This window comes from Pectinophora gossypiella, chromosome 20 (assembly GCF_024362695.1).
Source record: "Pectinophora gossypiella chromosome 20, ilPecGoss1.1, whole genome shotgun sequence".
In the NCBI taxonomy this organism is placed as follows: Eukaryota; Metazoa; Arthropoda; class Insecta; order Lepidoptera; family Gelechiidae; genus Pectinophora; species Pectinophora gossypiella.
In genome coordinates, this window is record NC_065423.1 from 4,852,337 (window position 1) to 4,878,942 (window position 26,606).

At 37.4% G+C, this 26,606-nt stretch overlaps 3 protein-coding genes across 5 annotated transcripts in view; 1 reads left to right on the top strand and 2 right to left on the bottom strand.

Annotated features, from left to right (window-relative positions):
• LOC126376112 (flotillin-2) overlaps window positions 1-26,606 on the top strand; it is a 313,335-nt gene that overhangs the window by 107,115 nt on the left and 179,614 nt on the right. The window lies entirely within an intron of this gene.
• LOC126376106 (glucose dehydrogenase [FAD, quinone]-like) lies at window positions 9,945-12,976 on the bottom strand. The gene is made up of 2 exons (XM_050023269.1): window positions 12,836-12,976; window positions 9,945-12,035 (listed from the first exon to the last, which is right to left on the bottom strand). Exons 1-2 carry the CDS (start codon window positions 12,974-12,976, stop codon window positions 10,326-10,328), a joined length of 1,851 nt encoding a protein of 616 aa, XP_049879226.1. The 3' UTR covers window positions 9,945-10,325.
• LOC126376126 (uncharacterized) overlaps window positions 13,029-26,606 on the bottom strand; it is a 31,774-nt gene continuing 18,196 nt past the window's right edge. For both annotated transcript variants that reach the window (XM_050023302.1, XM_050023301.1), the window contains exon 2: window positions 13,029-13,583. In XM_050023302.1, the coding sequence (XP_049879259.1) occupies window positions 13,029-13,550 (522 nt within the window). In that variant the 5' untranslated portion in view covers window positions 13,551-13,583. The remainder of the gene's footprint in view (window positions 13,584-26,606) is intronic.

Sequence of the window (26,606 nt, forward strand, 5' to 3'; positions counted from 1 at the left end):
TGTCGTTGTGCAATAAAGTATTATTGATTGATTATTTTTATTTTTGTTTTAGCTATGTTTTTTTTTAAATCAGTAAGTACAGGTACTTCTGTATGTCTATTTACCTTAAACCTGTTTGAAAACCTATAAGATTATTAGACGTAGTAGAAGCTAGTTATCGTACAACATTACAAGCATATTACTAGACCCGACTAGTCAGCAGTCAGTGGGTTAGCAGTTACCGAATGCAAGGAAACTCATAAAAGCCTTCCTCACACTGCGATCCGATATAGCATTGATTTGCGTTATGATACGATTTCCCTGGTCAACAGAATGACTGCCCAAAATGACAAATCAGCTTTAAAATATTACTAACATCCAATACCTTTTAGCTACTATTTAATACCTTTGTATAGATATTTTCTACCTAATGAATAAATAAGAAAATTAATTTAAAAAATGGCCAGTCATTCTGATGTCTGAATGACCACCCACATTTAGAATCTCCACAAAAAAGGCCCCGAAATGTAATTTCGCCTACACACAAATTTAGTACCTATTCAGTACCTACCTAAACAAATATTTTTTTTAGATTTTTAAAACTAGAAATAAAAAAATATGAGCAAAAAATGTTTTAACGAAAATGTTAATTGTTTATTGTTTACTACTCAATTATGCACATAGTACAAATTATAAAAAAGGAACAAATGCAATAAAAGATTAATATGTTCCTTTTTTATAATTTGTATTATGTGCATAATTGAGTTTTAAACAATAAACAATTAACATTTTCGTTAAAACATTTTTTGCTCATATTTTTTTATTTCTAGTTTTAAAAATCTAAAAAAAATATTTGTTTAGGTAGGTACTGAATAGGTACTAAATTTGTGGATAGGCGAAATTACATTTCGGAGCCTTTTTGTGGAGATTCTAAATGTGGGTGGTCATTCAGACATCAGAATGACTGGCCATTTTTTTAATTAATTTTCTTATTTATTCATTAGGTAGAAAATATCTATACAAAGGTATTAAATAGTAGCTAAAAGGTATTGGATGTTAGTAATATTTTAAAGCTGATCTGTCATTTTGGGCAGTCATTCTGATGCTCACCAGTGGTTGAGCGTTGCACTCACGATCCGGAGGTCACAAAAATCACTCTCGTGATCCCTAGTTTAGATAGAACATTAAAAGCTATAGGCGATAGAAATAAAACGACGGAATAATTTTGGAAAGAAGCGCGTTCGGAGTGCCGCTCGGTAGACCGCTCGATATATGCGACAGTAACTGTGTGGCTTACAACCGACGACTGCCGTAGGGGCAGGCGCTCGGTATATAAAAAAATAACGAGCCTCGCATTAGGTACCTACTTCGCGGACCTCAGACAGCGCTTGTCTTTATTTAAAATAAACCTTAAAGCAACATCATTATAAATGAAATAAGGATGCATGATGCGTCGCCTACAAAAGCTAATCATCCGATTGTCCTAAAGTAAGGTGGACCGTGCTTCTGAAGGCACGTTAAGATGTTGGTCCCGGTTACTATTTACTGACGTAAGTACGCAGTTTTATGTAATGGATTAATACGCAAAATAATAAATACTAGACTACTAGAAAGTTTCAGCAGTATGTCGTACATAGTACGCAGTTGTTACATGAGCGATATCCGGGGTCTTTGGCTCAGTAATAACCCTGACACCAGGGTTGATAAAATGGGTCATCGGTGGATGATGAAATATTTGAGCATTTTTTTGAAGACATTATTTTATACAAATTCCATAGACACGTTTTTGACGTTTCGTATCGCGCTGTGAAGAAGCTCGCAAACTCTCAGTTTCATCCAGGAATCGAAAGTGCAGTAATAGAGCTTACGTCATCTCGCCACCACTTGCACTGGAACCACAGATTATATGTTCTGTCACTGGTTACTAAGGTGTATATTTACACGCTTTAGTCTGTTATATTGGTCTATGTTAATTATTTTATACGCCCTCTATGATACGATCTGGTAGGCGGTCGTTATTAGGAATTATGTGTTAATATAAAGTTTTATCTTCATTCGGATTGTATTTAGCATCTAATAAATGTTGTTTCTTATTAATTTAAGATATTTTGAAATAACTACAGAGAATCTACTTTTTTCTGTATAAAACCACTGATTCTAAATAGATATAATAAAGCTCATAAATAACTAAGTGTTACAAAAAACACATGTCATTGGAATCTTTGGAATTGATTTAGGTATATCCAATTTTATTCCTTATTTTTTCTTTCTATACTTGTCTAATGTTTTTTTTTATTATAAATTGCGACTTTAACACAAACGGGGGGTTTTTAATGGCCTATGTGACCCAGTGGTTGAGCGTTGGGCTCACGATGCGGATGTTCTAGGTACCAATCAACAGTAGGGACATGTGTAACAAAAAATCGCTTTGTGAAACTTTCCCTGAATTCAACAAAATATCTCTCTCTCTCCTTGGCATTTATTATTCCCATCTGATGATGATGGTGGGGTCTGCCTTCTTTGTCTTTATCTTTCACTTCGCTCTATCAATCGTGTCGTTCTCGGAGACATTGCACGAGCACAGATCCTTTTTGACCACATCCGCCCATCTTGTTTTTGGTCGTCCTCTTGGTCTAAGCCCTGGTATATTTATATTGGCTGTAACAGAATTCAACAAAAAATAAAGACGATAATGTGTTTCGGAGAGGACGTTAAAAATTCGATGGGGTAGGGTAGGATGGATTGGGTAGATACTATTTACTTAGGTAAGTATGTAGTCGTTACATAAGTCATGTCTTTGGCGGCACAATAGTAACCCTGACATCAGGGTTGATGAGGTTGGTCGTGTACCTCACAACCTACTGAATAGAAGAAGACCTGTTAAATTTTGCAATGTTTATTCCGTCAAAAGCGAAAGTAGAGTAACTGAATGGTCCATGAATACATACAACCGGTTTATGCAAACATCTTTCTTTAATGGTTTAGTTGTAACGTGACACTTTCCGAAATTCATTGTGTGCTAACACTGTTGTAATATTATATTACATGTTTACTTTGAATAAAAAACTTAAAATGATTGTGAAAGGAAGGAACAAAACGACGTTTACAACTTGCAAAAGTGAATTTTATTCTAACTACTAAATCTGCCAATTTATTTGGTGCTTATAAAAATGTAGAGTTTTAACGGTAAAGAGATAGAAAAGAAGTTTATGTGTGTAAGTAATATTTTATTACATTGTATTTATACATTGTACTAACATACACTGTATTAAAATATATATATATATATATATACAAATAAAATGCAACCAAATTTGTAATAATAAATGTATAAATGAAATAAACAATTACTTACTTACCAACTTTAATATGAGATACAAAATGAGTACCAGAGATAAATGTCATTAAACCAGAACATATATTTACTAATGCATAATTTTATAAATTATCATAATTATTTTCAATTTCCGAACAAGCTCAATAATTTTACCGCGTAATTTTCTTATATTTTTTAATAACATTGAGTGTCGCACGGAAACCCTTGTTACGTCAGTTACGTAAAGATGGCGGACGTGAGTCTACGCATGCGTTGTGCCCTCGATGTGAAACGACGCTACAACGCAACGAACTCGACGTCGAATGCTAATTACTATTTATCTAGACGAAACAATTAGATCATGAAAGTAAATGAAAATTTGTGTTTTAGAAGAATTGTGTATTTTTTTTATAAGTAAATGTTGCACATAAAATTAATCTGTGGTAACAAAAGATACAAAAAAAATGCACAATGTTACGTATCTAGAAAAACGTACTATTTTTAAAAAAAATTTCGTATCCTGGATTTTAATCAAACCACTTATGATCTAATAAACTAATACGATAGTATCAAATAGTCTAGACAGTTTGGTAGAAAAGAAAGGACTTTATTACATCGTAGATAATGCGGGGAGTTAAATTGTTTAGTTTTAATGTTTCGCTTTTATCTATTTTTCAGTTTCGTTAAAATGTAAGAACCTTGCTGACCAAGGAACCTAATTTAATTTTTGGCTGTATCTGAGTCTGTGTGACCATTTAAAATGTTTTATGTTCACTTGTGTGTAGTTTTTAATTGGCATTTATTTGTATTTTATAGTATACATTTTGTAAAAAAGGCTAAAGCCTTAAGTTACCCAAATAAAATAAAATGTTAGATCGAAATTTAAATAACCTATTACTTACTTAGGTTACTCGTGATTAATGGCAATAGGCCCGCTCCCTATATGTGACCTAAACATGCCTGGGGAGGACTAGATTGAAATCTAAGGCGTCAACTTAGATATAAATAATCTATAATATATGACGACAGCGGGGTTAAAAAGGCCACATCGAAGCAATTCATTTAAAAAGCAATATTGCTATTTGTCATTTGGTTGCATTGTGCATTTGTCAAATAGTAATATTGCTTTTTAAATGAATTGCTTCGATGTGGCTCTCATAAACCCCCAGAACGTCGTTAAAATGTTTTTGGAAAACTTGACTATTTTGAGGAAGGCTTCAAAATAGTTTTCAAAATAGAACGTCTTGACGTGAGCTACGCCTCAGCATTATATAGATAGACTGTTTAAAATTAATAAATAGGACTTATATCACCGAGTTAGCCGTTGGAACGATAAATTCTGCCTAGACACGTATTAAATAATACAGTGCTACTGGAACTTGGGTTATGTCTCCCGTAACTAGTGATGTTACAATCGAGTTTTCTCTCGACTCTAGTTAACTAGAGTTCTGTTTCTATTCAAGTCTAGTTCGACTCTAAATATAGTATTTGGTGATAATACAAGTATGGGTCTAAAATGCTAAAGGTACTTAGGATTTTACAATAAAATACAAAATATTTAAACAAAAATGCGGAAAAACCACAACTGGTCAATAATATTTAATTTGCTATATTTTAAGAGTCTGGACGATGTGTTCGTTCCTGAACTTGTGTGGAACGTTCGTTTGTAACTGTCAGATCTGCGTGATATCATCTCGCTATTCCGTTTTCACGACGACCGCTTACCTACCTAACCTAAAGATTTGACAGTTGTGGTTGTTTACAGAAGCGTCTGTAAATCTAACCTTTCAATCCGAAGAGAATACCAGTCACCAACTAGTTGCCTACAAGTTAGGTTAATTTCCCGCTCTATTCGCACTCCTGTCAAAATATTCGCCTCGTAACATCACTACCCCGTATCTGGTCAATCCGGCTGGTTATCTCGGGATTACACCGCGCGTGCGCAACTAGTTATACAATATCGATACATCTACTATACAGATAACACAGTTATTTAATAACCACGCTTAACACTGTAGATGGCTCGAGATATCAACGTATGCTATTTCAAGGTACGAGTATTTAGGGTGGAACGTGTAGGAACGAAGAGTTTATTACGTGGTAATTAGGGTTATTGTGCCTTGCATCGTCTGGACCCGCAAGAGAAAGTTGGGTTCTGCTATATTGATTGGATGTAAAAAAAAGGAATTTTGTGTTAACACGAGGCTTGCAAAAGTTGTAAAATATCCCAACCATCTCATTTCTAGGCACAGCCCTAACTTCAGCTACAGGAGGGGTTAATAACCTATTTCACCAAACCGTCAGTGATTGGTTAAAATAAGTTTGTATTTATTATTTTTATTTTTTTAAATTAAAAAGATGTATATTATTTTTATCTTAAAGCTAGATGAAGCGTGGGAACTCAGTTCATATTGCCATAGATGTGCCTCTGGCTAACTCAATTGGGAATATGAATTCTATTTATTTATTTTTAGTTTTGGTTGAATCTAGTCTAGATATGGCGGCGTGATACCTATGTTAGGAAGAGTGAGTCTTTTTGTAATTATTTCTTTTTATTTTGGTGCAATAAAGTGTATTTGTATTGTATTGTATTGATGCTGGAGTGGTACTATACTATGAATATACCTCAAGTTTATCTAAACAACATAGTTCATATCCGGTAGAATTACTTTAGCGTCAAAGCGTAACCTAATTTCATCACGTTTTCATTATAAATAATATTATTACTGCCATCATCAACTTTGCAAGTTATTATCTTTTGGTAATCTCCTTTACTTTTTGTGTCATGTAATAAAGTGCTAATCCACTCTGTCATTGTCAACGTAAATACGTAATGGAATGTAATTGTATTAAATAAGTACTTCTTATGAAACGAATGTGGAATAAATATGGCTAATACATCAATGAGATTAACCTATAGTAACATATTATACATCAACATAGAATAAGGAATAATACGCATAGAACCTCCGCCCCCAGCGTCTGAGCTTGGTTTACCTCACCCCCTTCGAACACAGTTTAGACTTGATCGTATGGCGTCAAACGACACACACACATATGCGCGTGTAATGTCTGTGTAAAAAACGAGGTTGTTTGTACGAAGTCTCCGGGGTGTGACATCAATGTAATACATAACTATAGTGGAAGAATAAAATATTAGTATTTTCAACAGGATCAAGTTCAAGGAGCATTAGTGTTTTTTTTTTAATTTGTCACGGCTCTGGTAACTTGAACATTTGTCGGTTTATTAATTTAAAAAAATATTTTACACAGGATAACACAGAAAATACAATATGACAACAAGAAAAGAGACAAAAAGCACAACTTATTTCTAGCAGAAACTCGGACTGTTTCTGATTTGTTTCTTGCAAGACGAAAAGAAAACTTGAAACTAAATAATTTCCATACCTTATTCATCGCGATGGAAACTAGCTGTTGGACGCACAGATAGTATAAAGTGGTGGGAATATTCATACTATTTTAATTGAAGCTTTGAAGGTACACATCCAGGATCATATCGGTTTGAAGAATCCTTCATCGTAAACAAACACGTAACATTAAAAGAATACGCTGCTTCCAATCTGTCCCTCTGCATTCGTCCTAAATGTTGTATCAAATATTTTTACGAGATTTATCACGCGGCGAAAGTTGATGGTAGGGCTGGCAGAGGAAGACCGAGAAGGACTTACGATGACCAAATTGGAGATGTCCTTAGAAAAGGTTCAATACGATCTACTCTGAACCGGCGTGCGTGTATGAAGCGATTGATGAATGTGGAGGAAGCAAGAGAAGTATGTCAGGATCGAAGCATACGGAATTCTATAGTCTCTGCTTACCCCGGTGGGAAATAGGCGTGAGTTTATCACGCGGCGAAAGACGCGTCCCTGAAAAACATAACAACAAATCAAATCAAAATCAAATATACTTTATTGCACACAAACAAAACATACAAATATTTATAAAACATTTTAGCAACAGTACAAATGGGCCTTATTACTCTGAAGTAATTTCTTCCAGCAACAAACAACAACAAATATTCGAATTTCAAAACAATGTAATAATCATCCGATCCAGATAATAGATGTATAATTACAGTTGCAGTTTCACACGTACAATTACTACACGCATGCGCCGATGAGGACTGATTCCACTGCGAGCTAGTAACGTGAGCGATTTTTAACGTGACGTGACTTCTTTCACATTTGACACATTTGACGGGATTAACTAATTGGCCGGGCAAATGGGGAGCGCTGGGTGGAGATAATCGGTGAAAGTGTTAACATTCTTCGAGTTGATTCGACGATAGTCTCATGGTAGGATCATATTAGAAAATTTGAAAACAATGTTTTGTAAATAAACAAAAAAAAAACTGTTACTTAATTTGAATTTTTCGAAAAAAATAGTTAAGTAGTTATTTATTATCTATGCCATATCTACTTACTCATTTTCTTTCGGGACTGATGCATCAAAAATCAAAACAGAGATGGATAAAGATTATATATTATTTTATTAGGGAATACTTAATTAGATAACAACCAGCTATTCATATCGAACGCATACACAATACGATTTTACGATGTTTGAGCATCGCCGGCGGAGAAACAGTAGCTTGCATAGTTACTTCAATACGCAATGTTAGGAAATTCATCGAACAAATTATCGTTGCATGTTTGCACTTTGCTTCCTTGTCACTCAAATTATGGTGATTCGTCTAGCTCGGGTTGCGTAATAATTTTGCCAGAAGCGTGAATGTTAGACACTAGTACAGTGCCTAGAAATTTTGACGCACACGTTCTTGTGTTTTCGAGGCAAAGGCATGTGAGGTATAGAACGCCTGCTATAATTTGTCAGTACCGAAAAAAGAATAGGCTGTCTACTTAAGTATGTCTAGTTGCTTTAGCATTCATTAGAACATTAAAAGTTAAAAAATAAATAGCTAACAAGTAATTTTTTTTTATAACACATAATACCGGGTTTTTAACGCGTTATTTATCAGGGATGTGAGCCTCCCGGTATGTCAACACTGTTGCAAGATCATCAGTCGTCCCGTGATCATGGCACTTGCAAACAGTGTTGAAATATCGGGAGTCTCATTATATACGGTAAGAACCTGGTATTATGTGTTTTAATTATGATAATAACCGGGTAAACCTAAAACAATGTATTAATTTTTGATGTTGTTGAATGGGGCTGAAGCCTCTCTGACGGCTGGGGCTGAAGTCTAAAACGTGCCTATCTACACTGGAAATGGTTTTATTTCCAGTGTAGATAGGCACGTTTTAAACTTCGTTAGTATGTCTTTGTAAAATATGAAATCAAGCTTCAAATGTCAAGCCAAAAAACCATGTCTGGAGTGTTGTAGCCCACAAATTCACAATGTTATGGCTATTTTATTTTACTTTCTTAGAATGACTTAATAAAAGCTTTGTGAAATAATAAATTGGTCCTTTAGCAATACCAATATCATAAATAACTACTAAACGGCTTTCCCTTTGCCGAATTATTGTGATTGCTCGCTCATGCCTAAGATATTAAGTTTATTTATTCGCCGTTGGACGTAAAATTTTATAATCTTATATAATGTATCGTTGAGCAACTCAATTGCAGCGATTTTTAGTTGTATCGGTTAGGTCTTTAGGTTTCTAGGTCAAGTGTGTGGGTAGAATTTCATATTTGCCCATATTTCCATTTCTTTTATGCATTTCGTTAAGTTGTGCTGCAACTTTTTCCATTAATTTATTATCAGCGCCATCTATATTGGATATCGGGAAACATGTTTATAGCGCCACCTACACGTAGATAATAATACTACTATGCATGACCAAATTGTATTCCTACTTGCCAATAGATGTCATAGCAAAGTAATATTACTACTATTCGACACTAGATGGCAGGAAAAAAATATAGCTAACGCATCACGCCTGTATCCCCAACGAGGTAGACACAGGTGTAAATATAGCTAAAATAAGCACAATGTCTTTAAAGTTAAAACTGTTTTATTTTTGATACTACTAGATAAGTAGTATTTTATATTCACATACGAATTTACTTATACATAAGTTGTCATTAAATTCCCGCGTAGTTAGTCAGGAATTACGGTTTTGTTAATGATTTACTACTTTGTTTTCGAAAATTAATTTAAAAAAAATTAGTAGGTATAACTATTTTAAACTGATGTATGGGTTTCAGAAGTAATTTTCAATTTAATAGAAAACAGAATTTTTAGTAAGCAACACCATAATAAATATATTTTTTGAAGGACCTATACACAGCTTACATTTAGAATGTGCAGCAAAGATTTATAGGCGTTTTAAGGAGAAAGGAGATTGATCCAAATTCCTCGTTAGTAACAGGAGAAAGTTGGTATTTTAACGCGAACTATAATTTCTATATGGAACATTAACGCTAAGAATTAAAAGTCTAGAATGAAAAAAATCAAACAGATATGAAGTGATGTGCCTTGTATATTAGAACCCTGTCGTATTTAATAATTTGTTATTTAGTGCGACTCCCAATTCAATTTGTCTAATAAGTTAATGCTACTGGTTATAAACTATATTCGTAGCAGTCTTTGTCGAGGTAAGCGGAGATTAGATGACATTAAGCATCTTGGTTTTATATTATCGATGTTTATCGAATAAAACTGCAATTTATTTTTAAAACGTATAATTTTATTAAATACAAACTAATAGGTAATTCACATTACAATATAACTAAGACTCAATATTTTAGAACACAAAATATAGTCCTTAAAATGTCTATTTACACCGTAACTCTACTTAGGTACTAGCACTAGCAAACACTAAGAGTATCTTGGGATATAAATAGTTGTTTTCAATAGTTCGAATTTGGAGTATTTCACACACACTCATACACAGTTTTAACACAGTATATTTTGTTTGTTGTTTGTTGAACTTTCATAAGCGCTTGTTACATCTCGCAGGTATAATGTTTAAATGTCAAAAGATCGAACTTTCTACGTTGACCGAGCCAACGTTGCGACCTTGTCTCAATTAACTCACTCGTTCTGTCATAACGCAAGCCAGTCCTCCTTGATCATGTCGGAGGCTTTCTCACCGATCATGATGACGGGAGCATTGGGGTTACCGCTTATAATTGTGGGCATAACACTCGCGTCAACCACCCGCAGGTTGGCGACCCCGTGCACGCGCAACCTCGGGTCTACTACCGCGTCCTGGTCGTGCTTAGGACCCATCTTGCAAGTTCCTGTCGGATGGTAAATGGTGAAAGTGAAGTGTTTAATACAGCACTCCCAGTACTCGTCACTGAACAACGTGTGGTGCTGGCATCCCGGCATGGGAATGTTGAGGGGCCGCGACCCGTACCTTTGGAAAGCGGTCGTGTTGGATATCGCCATCGCTATTTTAATTCCCTCAACTAAGACCTGTATGTCTTCCTTGTAAGCGAAGTAGTTGGGCTCGATCGACGGCGGCGTGAAGGGGTTCTTGCTGCGGAGCTTCACCCAGCCGGAACTCTTCGGGCGCAGTAGAAGTGGCAGGATCGTCCAAGTCTCAGCGTCTTCTATCGGTTTGTACACGGTGTTGTACACTCTGTCCCTCAAGTTCAGGATTTTGCGAATCTGTTCGCCGCCGTCAGAATTCACCGAACTGGGCGCGAAGTGGAACTGAATGTCAGGCCAGTTGCCAGAAGTCGGCGCGTATTTTGTGTTCACAAATGCTAGACCTTCCACTCCTTGGGTTGTCATCGGTCCCTTCTCGTACAGAATGTAGTTCATCGCCACAGCAAAGGTTTGGAAGCGGTCTTTCTTGAATGTTACAGGTTTGTTTACGACAAAGGTCAGTCCACCAAGACCGACGTGGTCCTGCAAGTTGTGGCCTACCTTCAGGTTCGCTACTAACGGTATCCCGTGCTCCCTCAAATGATCAGCCGGTCCTATGCCACTCAACATCATAAGTTTTGGCGTCATTATCGCGCCAGCGGACATGATCACTTCTCTCTTGATTCTAACTTTTTGCTTCTGACCATTTCTTATAAATTCAACACCGTAGGCTTGCTTTTTGACAGGATTGATGAGTATTCGTGTAACCTGAGCTCCGAGTGCGATGTGTAAATTTTCTCTCTGTCTGACGGGGCGGAGGAACGCCTTGGCAGTGCTGCAGCGGCTGCCGCGCCGCATGGTCGCCTGCGTCAACATGAACCCGGTCTGCTTCGCGCCGTTGATGTCCCTGTTCTCGTAACCGAGCTCCATGCCAGCCTTCAGGAAGGTAACAGACAGAGGCGTCCGCCAAGGCGCTTCTTGCACCGTCAAATACCCTCCAGCTTGATGGTACGGCGTGTTAACCAGATACGGGTTACGGTTGTCCTCGGACTTCAGGAAGTAGGGTAACACTTGGTCGTAGGACCAGCCGTCGTTGCCGAGTGCTTCCCACAGATCGTAGTCGTTGCGGTTGCCGCGGACGTAGACCATCGCGTTGAGGACGCTGCAGCCGCCGAGCACCTTGCCGCGGGGCCAGTTGCAGCGGTCGCCGTTCATGGCGAGGCAGTAGGAGCGGTTGTTGGAGGGAGTCGTCTGGAACTTCCAGTCCATGTCAGAGAGCTGCGTGTATCCGGCGAGCGCGGGGATGTCGGAGATCTCGGTTTCGTCGATGCCGGCCTCCAGCAGCAGCACCGTCCAGTTGCCGATCTCGGACAGCCGTGAGGCCACCACCGCGCCCGCCGAGCCCCCGCCCACTATCACGAAATCGTACAACGGCAGCACCTGTAATTTGATAACGTGGATATTACTCTCATGTTTTATTGACAATCTTTAACCGTGCTGCTTATCATTTTATTTTTTCTTCTTCATTTGACGGATTTAGGTCCAACTAAGTATTAGAAACCTACATTATATTTTATTGTGACTATGTCTGGTTCAATATGAACTATGTGCGAGTTTTTATGTTCAATGCCACTCGTATAACGAGTGACTCATCATCATCGTTTATCATTTCAGTTAGATTTCATAATATACTGCTGAACTTGGACCCTGTTAATGGCAACTGACAAGTTTAGCTGCACATGAATTTGTATAGCTATGTCATAATGTAATTTATGTATTATGAATTTAACGTAGAAAGTTACGTAATTGTTAGGTAAGTACGAATTGTCTGTCGCATGTTAATTGATGAACATTTATATAATCGTGTACCTAATGCATTTAGAACAAACAAACGCGGTGACAAAAAAAAATCCTGAGATAAGGGCATCACTAGCAGTTTTGCTTTGACATAACAGTGGTAAATACTCTCAAATGTCACTTTTTGCGTTTCAATAAAGTAAAAATTAGCCTGAAGTTGTCAATTTTGTTTTATTTTGTAAGGTATAGTATGTTTTGTTAATAATTTAACAATAAAAAAAAAAAAAAAAAAATAACATAAGAGGTACATCCATCGCAAGATGAACTAAGTGCCCACAAATCACCGAGTTTTCTGTTAGACCAACGTGATAGGTGAGCCGTATCGCCGTGAATGATTTAATTTATGTATTAGATTCTTGTTAGATTGTGTGGGAACAACTCACCGCATTGACGTCTGTGATATACGACTCCGGGTCGAACTGTTGGTATCTGAAGTAGGTGATGCCCAGAGCCAGGAGTGGTATGAGCCCCAACACCGTGATGGGCGACGGAGCCAAGCTTGCTAGCGCACCTGCCGCCTCCATCGTCCGCCCCACAACACATCTACCACTATTTACTAAACTAGTCTTATCTCTCTTATATCCAATTCTCTATCTTCTTCCTTTGCTCCTCTTCTGACAGGATCTTAGGCGTGTAGTTCCTAATCCCTGCCTTCTTTGGGGTCTGCGTCTTCTGCGCCTTTTGCGCCTGTTCAGCGTCGCTAAGGTAGCTCTTCAACCGCTCGCTCTTGATGTCGTCGTTGTCGTCGTAGAGCTGCAGCTTGTAGCGTTGTTCTTTTGTTATTTTGACAGGCTTATAGATCTCTTTGTTGACGTCTTTGTAGTGATCGTTCTTGTATAGCGAGGTGCAGTAGTACTCGCTCTTGGAGGAGCGGTCTGAGCGGCATTCGTATGTGCTGGAACTGCTGCGGTAGCCGCTGCTCTCGGTGTGGTCGCTCTTGAAGCTGTCGCCGCTGCGACGGACCTTGTGCCTCTTATAGTCCTTGTCGTCTTGGTAGTCGAGGGGGCCCCGGAACTGGATGGGGTCCTCGTACTTGTGGTCCTTGTAACGCCGTGACGTCACGCTGGCGTGGGACACGTACGACTGCTCTTGGCCCATGATGCGGTGCGCGCGCGCGCTCTCGTAAGTATTCTGTAACGGAAAAAAATAGCCAGGTCAAAATTCCGTTCTCTGTCTACCCCAATGGAACATAAGCATGGTGTAATGTATGTATAATATATATTTAGGTTGAAATCCAAGAACTTATGATTTTTTTATTATTTTTATTAATAGCCATTTCTGCTGCGCTAAATCCTCTCTTCTATTTTCTACTTTTCTTTTCCTGCACACCACACCCATTTAAAACAAAATGTTTTGTTTTAAGAAAATGATTTTCTAAGCTGTTATGAATGAGACTGACTGAGACTATCTGAAAAACTCATTTCTAATCGACTTCATTTTGTTCACAGGTACTTATTTAATTGGGTTCCGGAACTAATGCGGAATTCTTGAAGCTGCGTACTTTGGTACGTACCTGCATCTAGAAATTCATATAAAATAAACAGCCTATGTTAGGACATAGGACTTCTGGACATTGGCCGTCTCAATTATATATCATAACTGAACTAACTACCTAACATACACTAGTTTAATTAGTCCAATCTCAGTAAAATAATTTCATAATTATAGTCAAAACACAGTCAGTAGTAACTCCTCAAATATAACGTACAAGGTATAATAATTATTATTAACTTTTAACTCTGCATACCCTGATCATGTCAAATTGCAATATTGCTGACGTGACTTTACACGCACCTATTGAAGTAGATACAGCAATATTGATAGAATTGTAAAATGAGCTTATCAGCTTCGGGTTGTTCGTGAGGTGGAATACCAAGCTCATCAACCCTGGTTATAGGGTTATTATTGGCGAATAAAAATATTAGAATTAGAAATATTAGAATTGTATCATTACCGTAAACGCAAAGATATCCTAGAATCTATTTGCAAATATCCAATTACAACTTTATGTAGGTCACAGACTTGCGTATGTTTTAACTGGATATTTGCTAAAAGAAAGACAAAAAGCTACGGGGATATTGCGTGTTTTCACAATCTTTTAATTTTATTTACTATTTATTGTTTTAAAATCGGCCAAAAACAGCGTCAGATATTCGACACGCAGGTCTGCGATAGTTGACCTGTGAGCGAGTGGAGTGGAATCACAGAGATTCATTTCCAAACTCATCACTCGCTGTTCAGTCGAGTCAGTTAAGACCCTCCTGATGGCAATGAGTAATTCCAATTAGATTTTATTAGTAATTTTCGCGAGACAACTTCGATACCGCGTTCTAAAATACCACTACCGCCATCTATTGACAATAGTAGGAACTAAAAACGCGCAAGCTGGTCGATGACCTTGGCCTTAGTTACGTACCGTTAGAGCTAATCAACTGTGTTACTAGAATAACACGTGCTATTGAACAGTTTATTTACAAGAAATCTATAATTAGAGCCATTCTTACTTTATTTTAGTTAGAGACAGTTATATATGGTGTTAGGGATAATGTTTAAAGACTAAAAGGATTACGGGACGGTTAGCTTTATTAATTGAAGCAAAATTTGATTGTTGGAACTCTTTGATTTTTATCATATTTACCTACTTATTCAGACAATACACCCACATTTGTTAGTGATACTTATCATTTCGGTTTTATTTATTTATTGAAGATAGAAATGTTCTACTGTAACCGAAGGTCTTCCTTTTTTATTTATCCAACTCTTTTTTGTTACATTTTTTATGCGATCGCTCCACACAGTGATATATGTATTTTTAATCTCACTATCTTTAGCGACGTCTCAGTTCTTTTTATTGCGATAAATATAAACAGAATTGCTTACAAATATTGGTCATGTTGGTGACCAAACTCGTTCTTTAAGTCGTAGTACTTAATACAAGATTCCAAAAATGGCTCCCTTCACTTTAAAGGTAGTCGAAAATCGAATTTTAACATTACAAGGACACGAAAGAAGCAATATTATAGGTATTTTAGGTCATACTATGTCAGTGGGTCGGCCAGTGAACTTTAGACCGAAAACGAGCCACAAGAGAAATCAACAGGTTAAACCACTTGCACTGTAGACGTGTTTCTACAAACAAACGTTGGGAACGAACCCAAATATAAAGCTAATGAGTTCTTTGTTAATGAATTAAAATGATCACGAAATGAATTATAACAGACAAAAGGTATATACATAAAAAATAAATAGTACCTTGGGTTAAGACGGCCACATCGAAGCAATTCATCTAAAAAAAGCAATATTGTAATTTGACATTTGCGCATATAAAAGTAAGAGCGCAATGGAAATAAAATGTCAAATATCAATATTGTTTTTTTTAGATGAATTTCTTTGCATGTGGCTTTTTAACCTCCCAGGTAAGTAAGCTTATATCTGTAACAAAGACAACCAGCTGATCTTATATATATTTTTCTTTAACTAGTGTGTCTTTGTGAGAAGAAGACAACTGTTTTCAACGTCATAATATGCATAAAACAACACCCGGTTAAATATTTCATTAAAAGACGAAAGAATTCAAAGAATCCGATCCTACCTCTCATTTTTTTTTGGCTGTAGCTGATTTTATCAACTAACAAAGTTAAAATTGAGTTTCCTGCACATCGGATTTACTTGTCTAGAATACAAATGAATGCACTACTTAGCCAGTAAGTTATAATTGTTATCTTACAATCTAACGGAACGAAGTACTTAATAACATGGTGAAGTCTGCATAGATAACGAGTCAGGTAATAGCCACGTAAACGTATAATTATCACGTTACTATAAACTACAATAATGGTAAAAATGGCAGGATCATTCTCATCTTTAAGAGAGTACACAATCTCTTTAAAAGTCAAAATGTTTGTGTTTACACAACAAATATTACGTTACTGTATTTGAAGCGTAAAAGGGTCAACATTTATTTTGCCTTTAAGGACTTGCGATGAGTCATCAAAAATCAAGAGTCAGAAAGAATTATAATAATTATGTCCATTATGATAAAACTTAGGTACGTTATTGTTGTTTTTTACGTTATACAAAAATAATAGTGCAAGAACATTATCATGTTTTTTGCCATCCTGGTAGTACCCTTAATATAAGGCACCAAAATTCGATCTAAAGTGTCTATCTGCACTATTATTTTTGTATAGTGTCAAAATGTACGTTTAGTGCCTTAACTTGCTTAATCACTTGCCCTAAGAGAGTCCGTAATATATACCCTTACTTTATGCTATACACTATACCTATCTGCACTATGACCGTAATCCTTCCAAGTGCATTTTAGATTACAATGTTCCATAGCCAATGTAATTTTATGTACGTTTAAAATATAATATATTTGTTTCTTTCACAAAGGCTACAATGAGCAACTAAGTTAGTTACGGGTAGTAGGAATGTTAACATTCGTCACAGAGCTTCGAGTTTGAATACATTTCATAGTTTGTGTTTACATGGTGTATTGCTAATTACTTTATGTAATTTTTTTATGGATAAAATGAATTTATTGACAAGAACACGTCTGTTGTAATGACCCAAATCAATATTCGTTTCTAGGACATCGAACTGATTTTCTTTAACATCATAAGGCTAGACTTATCTTGGGACAAATATTAACACTTAGAATGCTCAGTGATCCTTATCATGGCGTTTTATTATTTACAGTATTTGATTCGATAGCTAGTCCCGTCGACGATTCAGTTTTGATGATATTCCTCCTTTCGCCTTACGAAACAGCGTAATAATAAAATGGCTATAATTCCTCCTTCAATGAATATTTTGTTATCTTCGTTACATACCCATCTTCTATCTGTGCATTTGTATGATATTTCTTAGTGTATCTTTAGTAATTAGTATCTTCAATTTATGTCTTCGTTACAACATTTTTTTAATTCCATTCTATTTGTTCATTATCAATACGTAGGAGTATGAAATTATTTTATTCATTTCATAGCTTGAATGACTATTATCTATTTAGCTGGTTATCTAGCTGGCTGCGTTAACTATGGTTAAAGATGCATTATGAAACCTTTGACCTAACGTTTGATCTTTCAAAATGTCTACACTGTCTATATGTTGACCTTACTTGCAAAATCACAACATTGCCATGTAACGCTTGAAGTTGCGTTTCTATACATAAAAGTGACAGTGTACCACTTTTTGGGCAACAATTAGCACTTACGCGCCATACCTTAGCACTGTTAGCACTTTTGAGAGTGAAATCTGTTATCAAAACTGACAAAATAGCACTCAATAGCGCTTTCTTGAAGCTCATGTCATATTATTATTAAAGTGCTCACATTAAGCAATGTAATGTAGAATGCAATTTAAAGTAATTCTACATTGCAAGTGAAAGTTTATCATTATCTCCTGCAACTACTTGTTAATTTATGGAAAGTGCAATAAAACATTTTTACTATTTAAAAACAAGAGCCAAATATTTTTTTTTATATTAGCATGTAAATTAATTTTGTTAGTTTCTTTTTAGAATTCATTCCGGTCAAGAAATCAGTAGATTCATCCGTGGCAAAGTCACGTAAACAAATACTTTTTAGTATTAGTGAGTACCTTATTACCTAAATCGTGCTAGGATGTTAGAGTGTATGTATAGGCAGTGGGGCGAGCTAGGTACTGCACAATTATCATCGAAGTCTTACTTCCTTCAATGGTCGCTGTTCACTGAATCAGCAAGTGTATGTATTGCAGGATGATGACAGTGTTTGTCTTAAACCAGCGTGTATGACTACCGGACTAATGTATGACACAATGTTTGCTTGAAAGCAACTCCAAATGAATTAGAGCAAAACGCTCAAGTAATGCTGAGGCGGAGTTTAACGTTACTCTCGACGTTTCCTTGGTAACGTTTTTAATTAATTGAGAACCCAACAAAAGATAAGTTAAAAGATAACTCTTAATAGTAGGAAAGGTAATCTTATTGGCCTTTATAATCACGACCGGAAATGCCGGAGAAAACAGATTTTGCGCGTTCGAAGAGATTTTTAATCAATTATTCAATTTAATGCTCTTGACATTGCAATTTTTGCAAGGTTTTGGACTAATGATTCATTGTTCTAACTTTTTCTTTAATTTCTTCACTTTTCTTTGGAATACAGAGTATAAGACCCTGAAGTACATCAGATGCACCAGACATGTATGTTATGGTTTACTCAACTTAACCATCTAATACATATCTAACAGGACTGCACCAGAAATATGGGAAAGGGCATTTGCGTTTCAATACTTTCTTCATACCGGAACGCGCGCGCCTTTAATGTACATAAATCAATTATTCAAATCAATACGACCACGATGCGTGCAGTGATAGGTGAAATGCCTAGCAACGTTTGAATGTCGGTTAGGTAATGACTTTCTTTGCTCCGGGGTGGTGAGTTAGCATGCATTAAAGTTAGCATGCATTATAGGTAGCATGCATTATAGTTAACATGCTTTTGAGCCTTGTTGGTGCTAGTGCTCAGTGGGTGTGGTTCCGGTTCACCGTTAGTCCACCACCACGGTCGGTTACCGTCTCAGTAACTGTATTTACGTTAAGCTTATTTAAAAAAAGTTTCAAATATCTCATGATACACATTTTATACAAGGTTTATTTTATTAGCGTCAAGTAATGCAAAGGCCTATAAACTATTTTCTTGACCTATACGCACAGGTCATTTCCTCTTTCCTGAAAATATCTTTGAGTGCTTTTGATAAATATACAAAAAGTCATGTTATTCTATTTTGATTAATTTGGTCATATTTTTTTTGTATTATTCTATTTGACGTTACCACAAAGGTTGTTTGCTGATATATCGTCCGGTAAATATCAAACAGTTATGCGAATCGCGTTATTTTTATGTTCCCCCTATATGACGACGGAAGACGTCTGCTTAGTGCATCGGCGGCGTAAGTATATAGGCGTGTACAGTTGTTGATGTATGGATTAGGAAACGACTTAGAATGCCAACCATCACCCGTTGGCTGGACACTTAACACCTACCTCTGTTTTGCAATCTAGTCGCTGGACCTGTTTGTCCATTTGCAGACTCTACGTAAATATTTCTACCTCCTTATATTCTGTTTGCTATTACTCTTCACCTTGGATCCAAAATTGCTAGTCACGATATGATTCGGTGAAGAATAATCAAGATTTCGCAATTGAAGATTCTACCTTGACAGAATTACTTAATGACATTCGTCGGCAGCCGTGAAGAGCTTTAAGTAAATAATTGCTGTACCTGACGAATAACTGTGTTAATAATAAGTTTTGAATTTGGTTAGAAGATACAGGTGGTTTTATAAGAAATAAAAAGTGTTTATATGAGTATCAATAAGCCGCATCCTGACGGCGATAGTATTCGTGTCTTAAGTTGAATAAAATAAATATGATATCGGTATGTCATGATCGCGAGGAATAGAAATTTGTTGTTCAAGACCTAAACCCCAGCCCATGTTCCTATGATAATAGGATTCTATGTATATAGTCTCAGTCTCAACACATTGTCTCAGGATTTCTACAACGCATTCGTGTTATTTGACGTTTTTAGTTTGACTATTGTAAATTGTAACACTACTCCGATATAGACGTCTCATTTAATATTTTACGTCAACAGTCTTTAGACTGATCAACGATCAAGATTCTCGACTGATTCCAGTAGCTTTATGATCTCTGACTGGAATAAGAATGATGTCTCTGTCCAGGCCGAAGTTTTTATGCTCCACACGTATTCGGAATGCTACTGGTATTAGTCTAGATTCAAATTGTCTTTGTTTAGATGCAAATGGACAGCTGTATATTCTGTACAAGGAAGTGTAGTAGAATTGTTTTAAGGACCTGGTTATAGTCTACATATTTGAGAAGCCTATATAACTATAGTTCAACTACAGTCTTGTAGAAACGAAATGTTTCAGGTGACAAACAATTTGCGCGTAGATTTATGTTTGGAATGCAATATTCTCGACAGTCGTCTTGTATTTCATAGGTATCATCATCATGTGCAATCTTTTCTTAAAGACATTTTAATTCCAACCTATGTGTGTCAATATACCGTAATGCACCTTATTCTGATGTACTAGTTGAATAATGAATTACTTGTATTCGTGTGCACACAAAGTCATGCAAATTTTAACTTTGTAATGTACTTTTACGTAATGTAAGTGTATAGAGGCGATTCGTGGAAATGCCATTATTATTAGAAATATTTGTGCCAACAAGTCATTTGAAGTCAATAATATTTCAAAAAATATTACTATTGTGCATGTTACTATCAAATTATAAAGATTTTACAGCTATAAAAACTTACATAACCTGTCTTTAAGCAATAAACTCATCAAGTATTTTTATCATCACGAGATGCTTAAAAAACATTCATTATTAGCCGGTAATTTAATACCTAGGGTATTAAGGTATAATCGCCTGAGTCCTATAATTAGTTTTACCTGTCTTCGAAACTATAAAATGCGACATCTGCATTAACATTTATATTCAGTTGGCCAATTTTAATGTCTCCAACACCGTCACGATATTGAATTAATTTACCAATGACATCATTACTCAATAACCGATTCCCCTCACAGCTAATTGTGTCATCACACTAACAATATAGGAAACTCAGGAGTCGAACGTGCAGCTGGTCACGTCACTGGCTCATTAATTCGCCACTGAACGCATGCGCACATATTTGACACGAATACGGAACCAAGTAGGGCAGGCTGGGTGAAGTCTACGTGATTTTGTATCGAGGGCAGTTAGGCCGGTTGCAGGTCCAACTGCTGGTGCAATCTGGGCGCTGCGATATTTGGCATTTACCAAATAAAGTTGTCCTGTGAAATTGGTGCAAGAGTTTCAATTTGAAAGTGGGTTGAATAACCTGAAATCTTTGTAAAACTGACTGCAATATACGCCATGCACACCATTCTTGCAAGTCCACCGTAGTAAATAGTCATTTTTTTATCTGTGAAGGCCGCCTTCTAAATTTCGTATGAGTAGTAATCGTTGGGTCAAAATGTTTCAAGCGCACTTGAAGCCGTGGCATCTGCAAGTGCTATCGCAAATAGAATCAAGACACTCGTGGCAGGTGACGGACACAATAGCATTCCTCGCAGACCTATTGACGGTAGTGATTGATTAGGCACTGTCCACCCACGATGGAGAAAGCTGAATCGTCGCGTCGTTTGTTTTGTCTTACCGGCGTGCGCGGTGGCGTAACTCCGAATTATGGACGACACTCTCAATTTCTATTGACACATGCATTTTAGGATCAGTTGCACAAGTCATGACATACGACGTGTCGTCAGGTACAGTTTCTTATGTAATTTATTACCTGTTTGTAAATTTTAAGTAGCATCGACTTTGGGACTGCAACTACTCAACATTGAATCGCTGATCAGAATTGATCAAATAGATTTTGATCACGTTCTGCATAACTTATATTTGTCCGAAACACATAGCTGCTAAATAATTATTTTATTTGCATTCAGTGACCGCAAAGTAGAGTAAAATAATATTATTGGCTGCCAGTCAATGTCATACCAAAGTTTGGAAATATGACAAATCAACTCAAATAGATGGTCTAAGTGGCGAAACCAAAGATGACAGATTACGAGACGATTATGGTAATGTACTAACTAATGACATGGAATGAATAGACAATTGCCCACTTGAGGTTTCACAATAGTGATGCTCTTGTGACGGGAAATGTTAAAGTTGAAATTATAGAAACAGCAAAGCGTAAAATTTTGAATACAAATACAAGATACATTGTATTTCTAGAAATATGTATTAATGCATTTGCATAGCACACGGCATTATTAGATCATTACTAATAATGTTAAGAAAAGATGATTACCTATGCAAATTCTAATAACATGCTATACAGAACTATAACATACGCAATGACCATAAAATGTAACAACTATGATATGAGCACTGAACGTGTTATTCGTTACAATAAAAAAGGATAGGTAGAACCTGTATGCAAACAAATTGAAAACCAGAACGGAGTCGTAGATGCAGGTGTCTGTAACCACGGGGAACAAATAAGCTCTGTAACCGCAAGTGAGAGTTCCAATCTATAGATAGATCTCAAGAACATTCGAGAATATAAAGAGTTTGAACACAAACATTAAACGATTCACGCGCCAGATGAATAGTGTCATTTCAATGGTACTTTTGAATTGTTCGCTATTTGTAGTCGTTTATAGACGAAAGCTAAAAGTTATGTATTTCATACTGAATGTATTCTATTGTTGATTTTATACCTACTCGTGATAAAATCCAAAATGAATAAAACCGTAAAGTTAAGTGTTAGAATATTTCACAAAGACCATTTAGAGCGCTATTAAAACTTGTTCCTTATTTAGGTCGTCGCAGACGCCTGTCTGTATAACAACAGATTTATGCCTGTACCAATGTATTGTTGTTTAGTCACATTTTAGTTGTCTCCTAGGCAATTTTGCAATGTGTAAGCGACAATTTAGTATTGTTGCGCGTACATTGGTAAGAGGTTCTTAGCTAAAATCATTTTCATTCGCGTGATCCGCACAAACTATGTTAAGCATGCCATTATCTTTGTCTAGTCCTAGTAATTTGCTGTTTACAGTTGCTAGAATTATTGTCGTAATAACGGTTTGTGTTAGTGAGATATTAGCTTTGAAATTGAAGTTGGAGTGTTCTAGACAAACAGGAAATGAAAGAAAGTTTTTACTGCCGGTTTGTTTTGTCTAATCATCAGTCGTGAATTAGTTATGAACTAATCTTCTGTCTTAAAGCTGTTTTAGAAGTAATTATACTGTTCTATTATTTTTGCAAGTGATACTAGACAATTATTTTTTATTGATTGTTCTTGGTTATAAATGTATTATAAACTTTTTTGTTTTGCGACGAGACTGAATGTAACAGGAGGTAATTGAAAAAAAAAATCAAGTATTAGTAAAGATTTTTATAACCGCAGCCAAAGAGAAAACCGTAAAAAAACCAGAGGGACAACAACGTTTTTGTTTATACTTGCAACGAACTAGACACCGCAGGGCGAATATGGTTTTTACATAGCACGAAAGCGGAACTCGGTGTGTCGTTGAAGACTCGTTATGATGTCGATACTCGTATGAAATCCACTTCAGTAGAGCACTATATCTCTGATACATGTTATAACACATCTAGTTGCACAGGTTTTTTAATTTTTACCAACGCATTTGTGCTAATTCCTGTAAATACCATCTAATTTTATTTTAAGTTATATCTGTCATTTTCTTATCCGCCGAAAAGGAAAGGGACGGGTAATCGACAAGCATAAAATTTATGGAACACACGTCAATTTTAAGCACAAATCTAAACCAACCGTCTAAAAAATTTACATCAGTCAATAACCCGACACAGTTAAGTAGACAGCACGTCAAACGGATTGCATACCAGCGACGTACCTTTTGATTCACCCGGGTTATTCATTCATTCACTCATTCTTCCTAAAATTAAGAGCTGTGAATCATCCGTCCCTTTCCTTTTCGACGGATATGAAAATGACGGATATAACTTAAAATAAAATTAGGCGGTGTCTGCAGGAATCGGGGCCATTATGTCTTAGAAACCTGTTGTCTCTGATATTTAATCCAGGATTTATTATTACTTGATTGATACTAAACATAAACAGCCTATATACGTCCCACTGCTCGGCACAGATTAATACTGATTTTACTAGTTCTCTAGGGGATGTAAGGGGCTCCAAACGACACCTTTCGGAGCCCAAGCCAACCTCGCCTGCACGCGGTACATCCTGCTATTCAACGAAAGAGGCTCTGGCGACCCACCAACACGCACTGGACCAGCGCGGTGGGCTTATGGTCCAAACCCCCCCCCAATATAGACAGATCTCGAAGTCTTTGACGAGCGACCTTCGCCAATTTAATACTAAACGTATTAAAGAGGCTATAGAGCGGAACAAGGGCTCCAAGGTGTTCGCAAAAGATCTGTCTATTGGGCAAAGTCAACTAGCGAGACTGAAAACTGAGGACGGCAGAATCATTTCGTCGACTCCCGAAATCCTGAGAGAGATTGAGAGTTTCTATAGACAGCTATATTCCACGAAAACATCAGGCGAAAGCATGGCTCGAGACCCTCGAGCCAAGCTTACCCGACACTACACTGAAGATATCCCGGACGTCAGCCTGTACGAGATTAGGATGGCCCTCAAACAACTCAAAAACAACAAAGCGGCAGGAGATGACGGAATCACAGCAGAACTTCTGAGAGCGGGCGGAACGCCAATACTTAAAGTCCTCCAGAGGCTCTTCAATTCCGTCATATTTCAGGGCAAAACGCCGAGGGCATGGAGCGGAAGCGAGGTGATCTTGTTCTTCAAGAAAGGGGATAAAGCCCTACTGAAGAACTACAGACCTATCTCGCTTCTGAGCCATGTCTACAAGTTGTTTTCGAGGGTCATTACGAATCGTCTCGCTTGCAGGTTTGACGACTTCCAGCCTCCCGAACAAGCCGGTTTCCGAAAAGGCTTTAGCACCATAGACCACATCCATACGCTGCGGCAGGTTATACAGAAGACCGAAGAGTATAATTTGCCACTTTGCTTGGCGTTTGTGGACTATGAGAAAGCCTTTGATTCGATCGAGACCTGGGCTGTGTTGCAGTCTCTTCAGAGGTGCCAAGTGGACCATAGGTACATCGAAGTGCTAAGGGACCTCTACCAAAATGCCACTATGTCAGTTCGAGTACAGAACCAGAGCTCTAATCCGATCCAACTGCAGCGAGGAGTGAGACAGGGAGATGTCATCTCTCCGAAACTGTTCACTGCTGCATTGGAGGATATTTTTAAGCTTCTGGACTGGAAAGGATTTGGCATCAACATCAACGGCGAGTACCTGACGCACCTTCGATTTGCCGATGATATAGTCCTAATGGCTGAGACCCTGGAAGACCTGAACACCATGCTCGAGCATCTCAGTAACGCATCCCAACGAGTGGGTCTTAGCATGAACATGGCAAAGACAAAAATTATGTCCAACGACCATGTCGCACCCACTCCAGTTCAGGTTGGGAACGTTACACTCGAAGTTGTAGACCAGTACATTTACCTAGGACAAATAATCCAGTTAGGTAAGTCCAACTTCGAGAAAGAGATCTCTCGTCGGATCCAACTCGGATGGGCAGCGTTCGGGAAGCTGCGGAATATCTTCTCGTCCAGAATACCTCAGTGTCTCAAGACGAAAGTCTTTGACCAGTGCGTGTTGCCAGTGATGACCTACGGCAGTGAGACGTGGCCGCTTACTATGGGTCTCGTGAGGAGGCTCGGTGTCGCTCAGCGGGCAATGGAGAGAGCTATGCTCGGTATTTCCCTGCTGGATCGAATCAGAAATGAGGAGATCCGCAGGAGAACTAAAGTCACCGACATAGCTCGGAGAATTGCAAAGCTGAAGTGGCAGTGGGCAGGACACATAGCGAGGAGAACCGATGGCCGATGGGGCGGAAAGGTTCTGGAGTGGCGACCACGTGTCGGACGACGCTCAGTGGGTAGGCCCGCTACAAGGTGGACCGACGATCTGGTGAAGGTCGCGGGAAGCCGCTGGATGCGGGCAGCGCAGGACCGATCGTCGTGGAGATCCTTGGGGGAGGCCTATGCCCAGCAGTGGGCGTCATACGGCTGATGATGATGATGATGATTACTAGTTCTGTAACTTTTTAAGTCTGTTATTTTATTATTGTAACAGGCGACATTGATCCCACTTATCGTCATCTTTGTGAGTGTTGGAAGAGATCTTTAGTAAGTTATGGATATAAGGTTTGAAGTAAGAAGTGTTGGGTATAAATCATCTTGCGATGGATGTACAGTCTTGAGCGATATCATGTACCCACTTTAGAACCCTGTCGCACTATCATATTTGACATTTAATGAGACTTAGGGAATAATTTGTCAAAAAAGCTAATGTGACATGGTTTCAAAGCCTACATATTAGTACTCGTGACCGTACTTCCTACTACCCCATTGGGTTATAGTCGGGAGCTTATATATTATATATTGTTGTTTTATGAATGTATTTTAAATGACCAAATTGTACTTCTTTATGTTTTCTAGGAATGTTTGAACTTACCTAACCTGACTTACTGCCGTGGTTGGT

Coding starts and splice junctions, on each gene's coding strand:
- LOC126376106 (XM_050023269.1), bottom strand. CDS start 12,976: ATGGAGGCGGCAGGTGCGCTAGCAAGCTTGGCTCCGTCGCCCATCACG. Junction 12,036..12,835: donor ATATCACAGACGTCAATGCG/GTGAGTTGTTCC, acceptor ATCAAATTACAG/GTGCTGCCGTTGTACGATTT.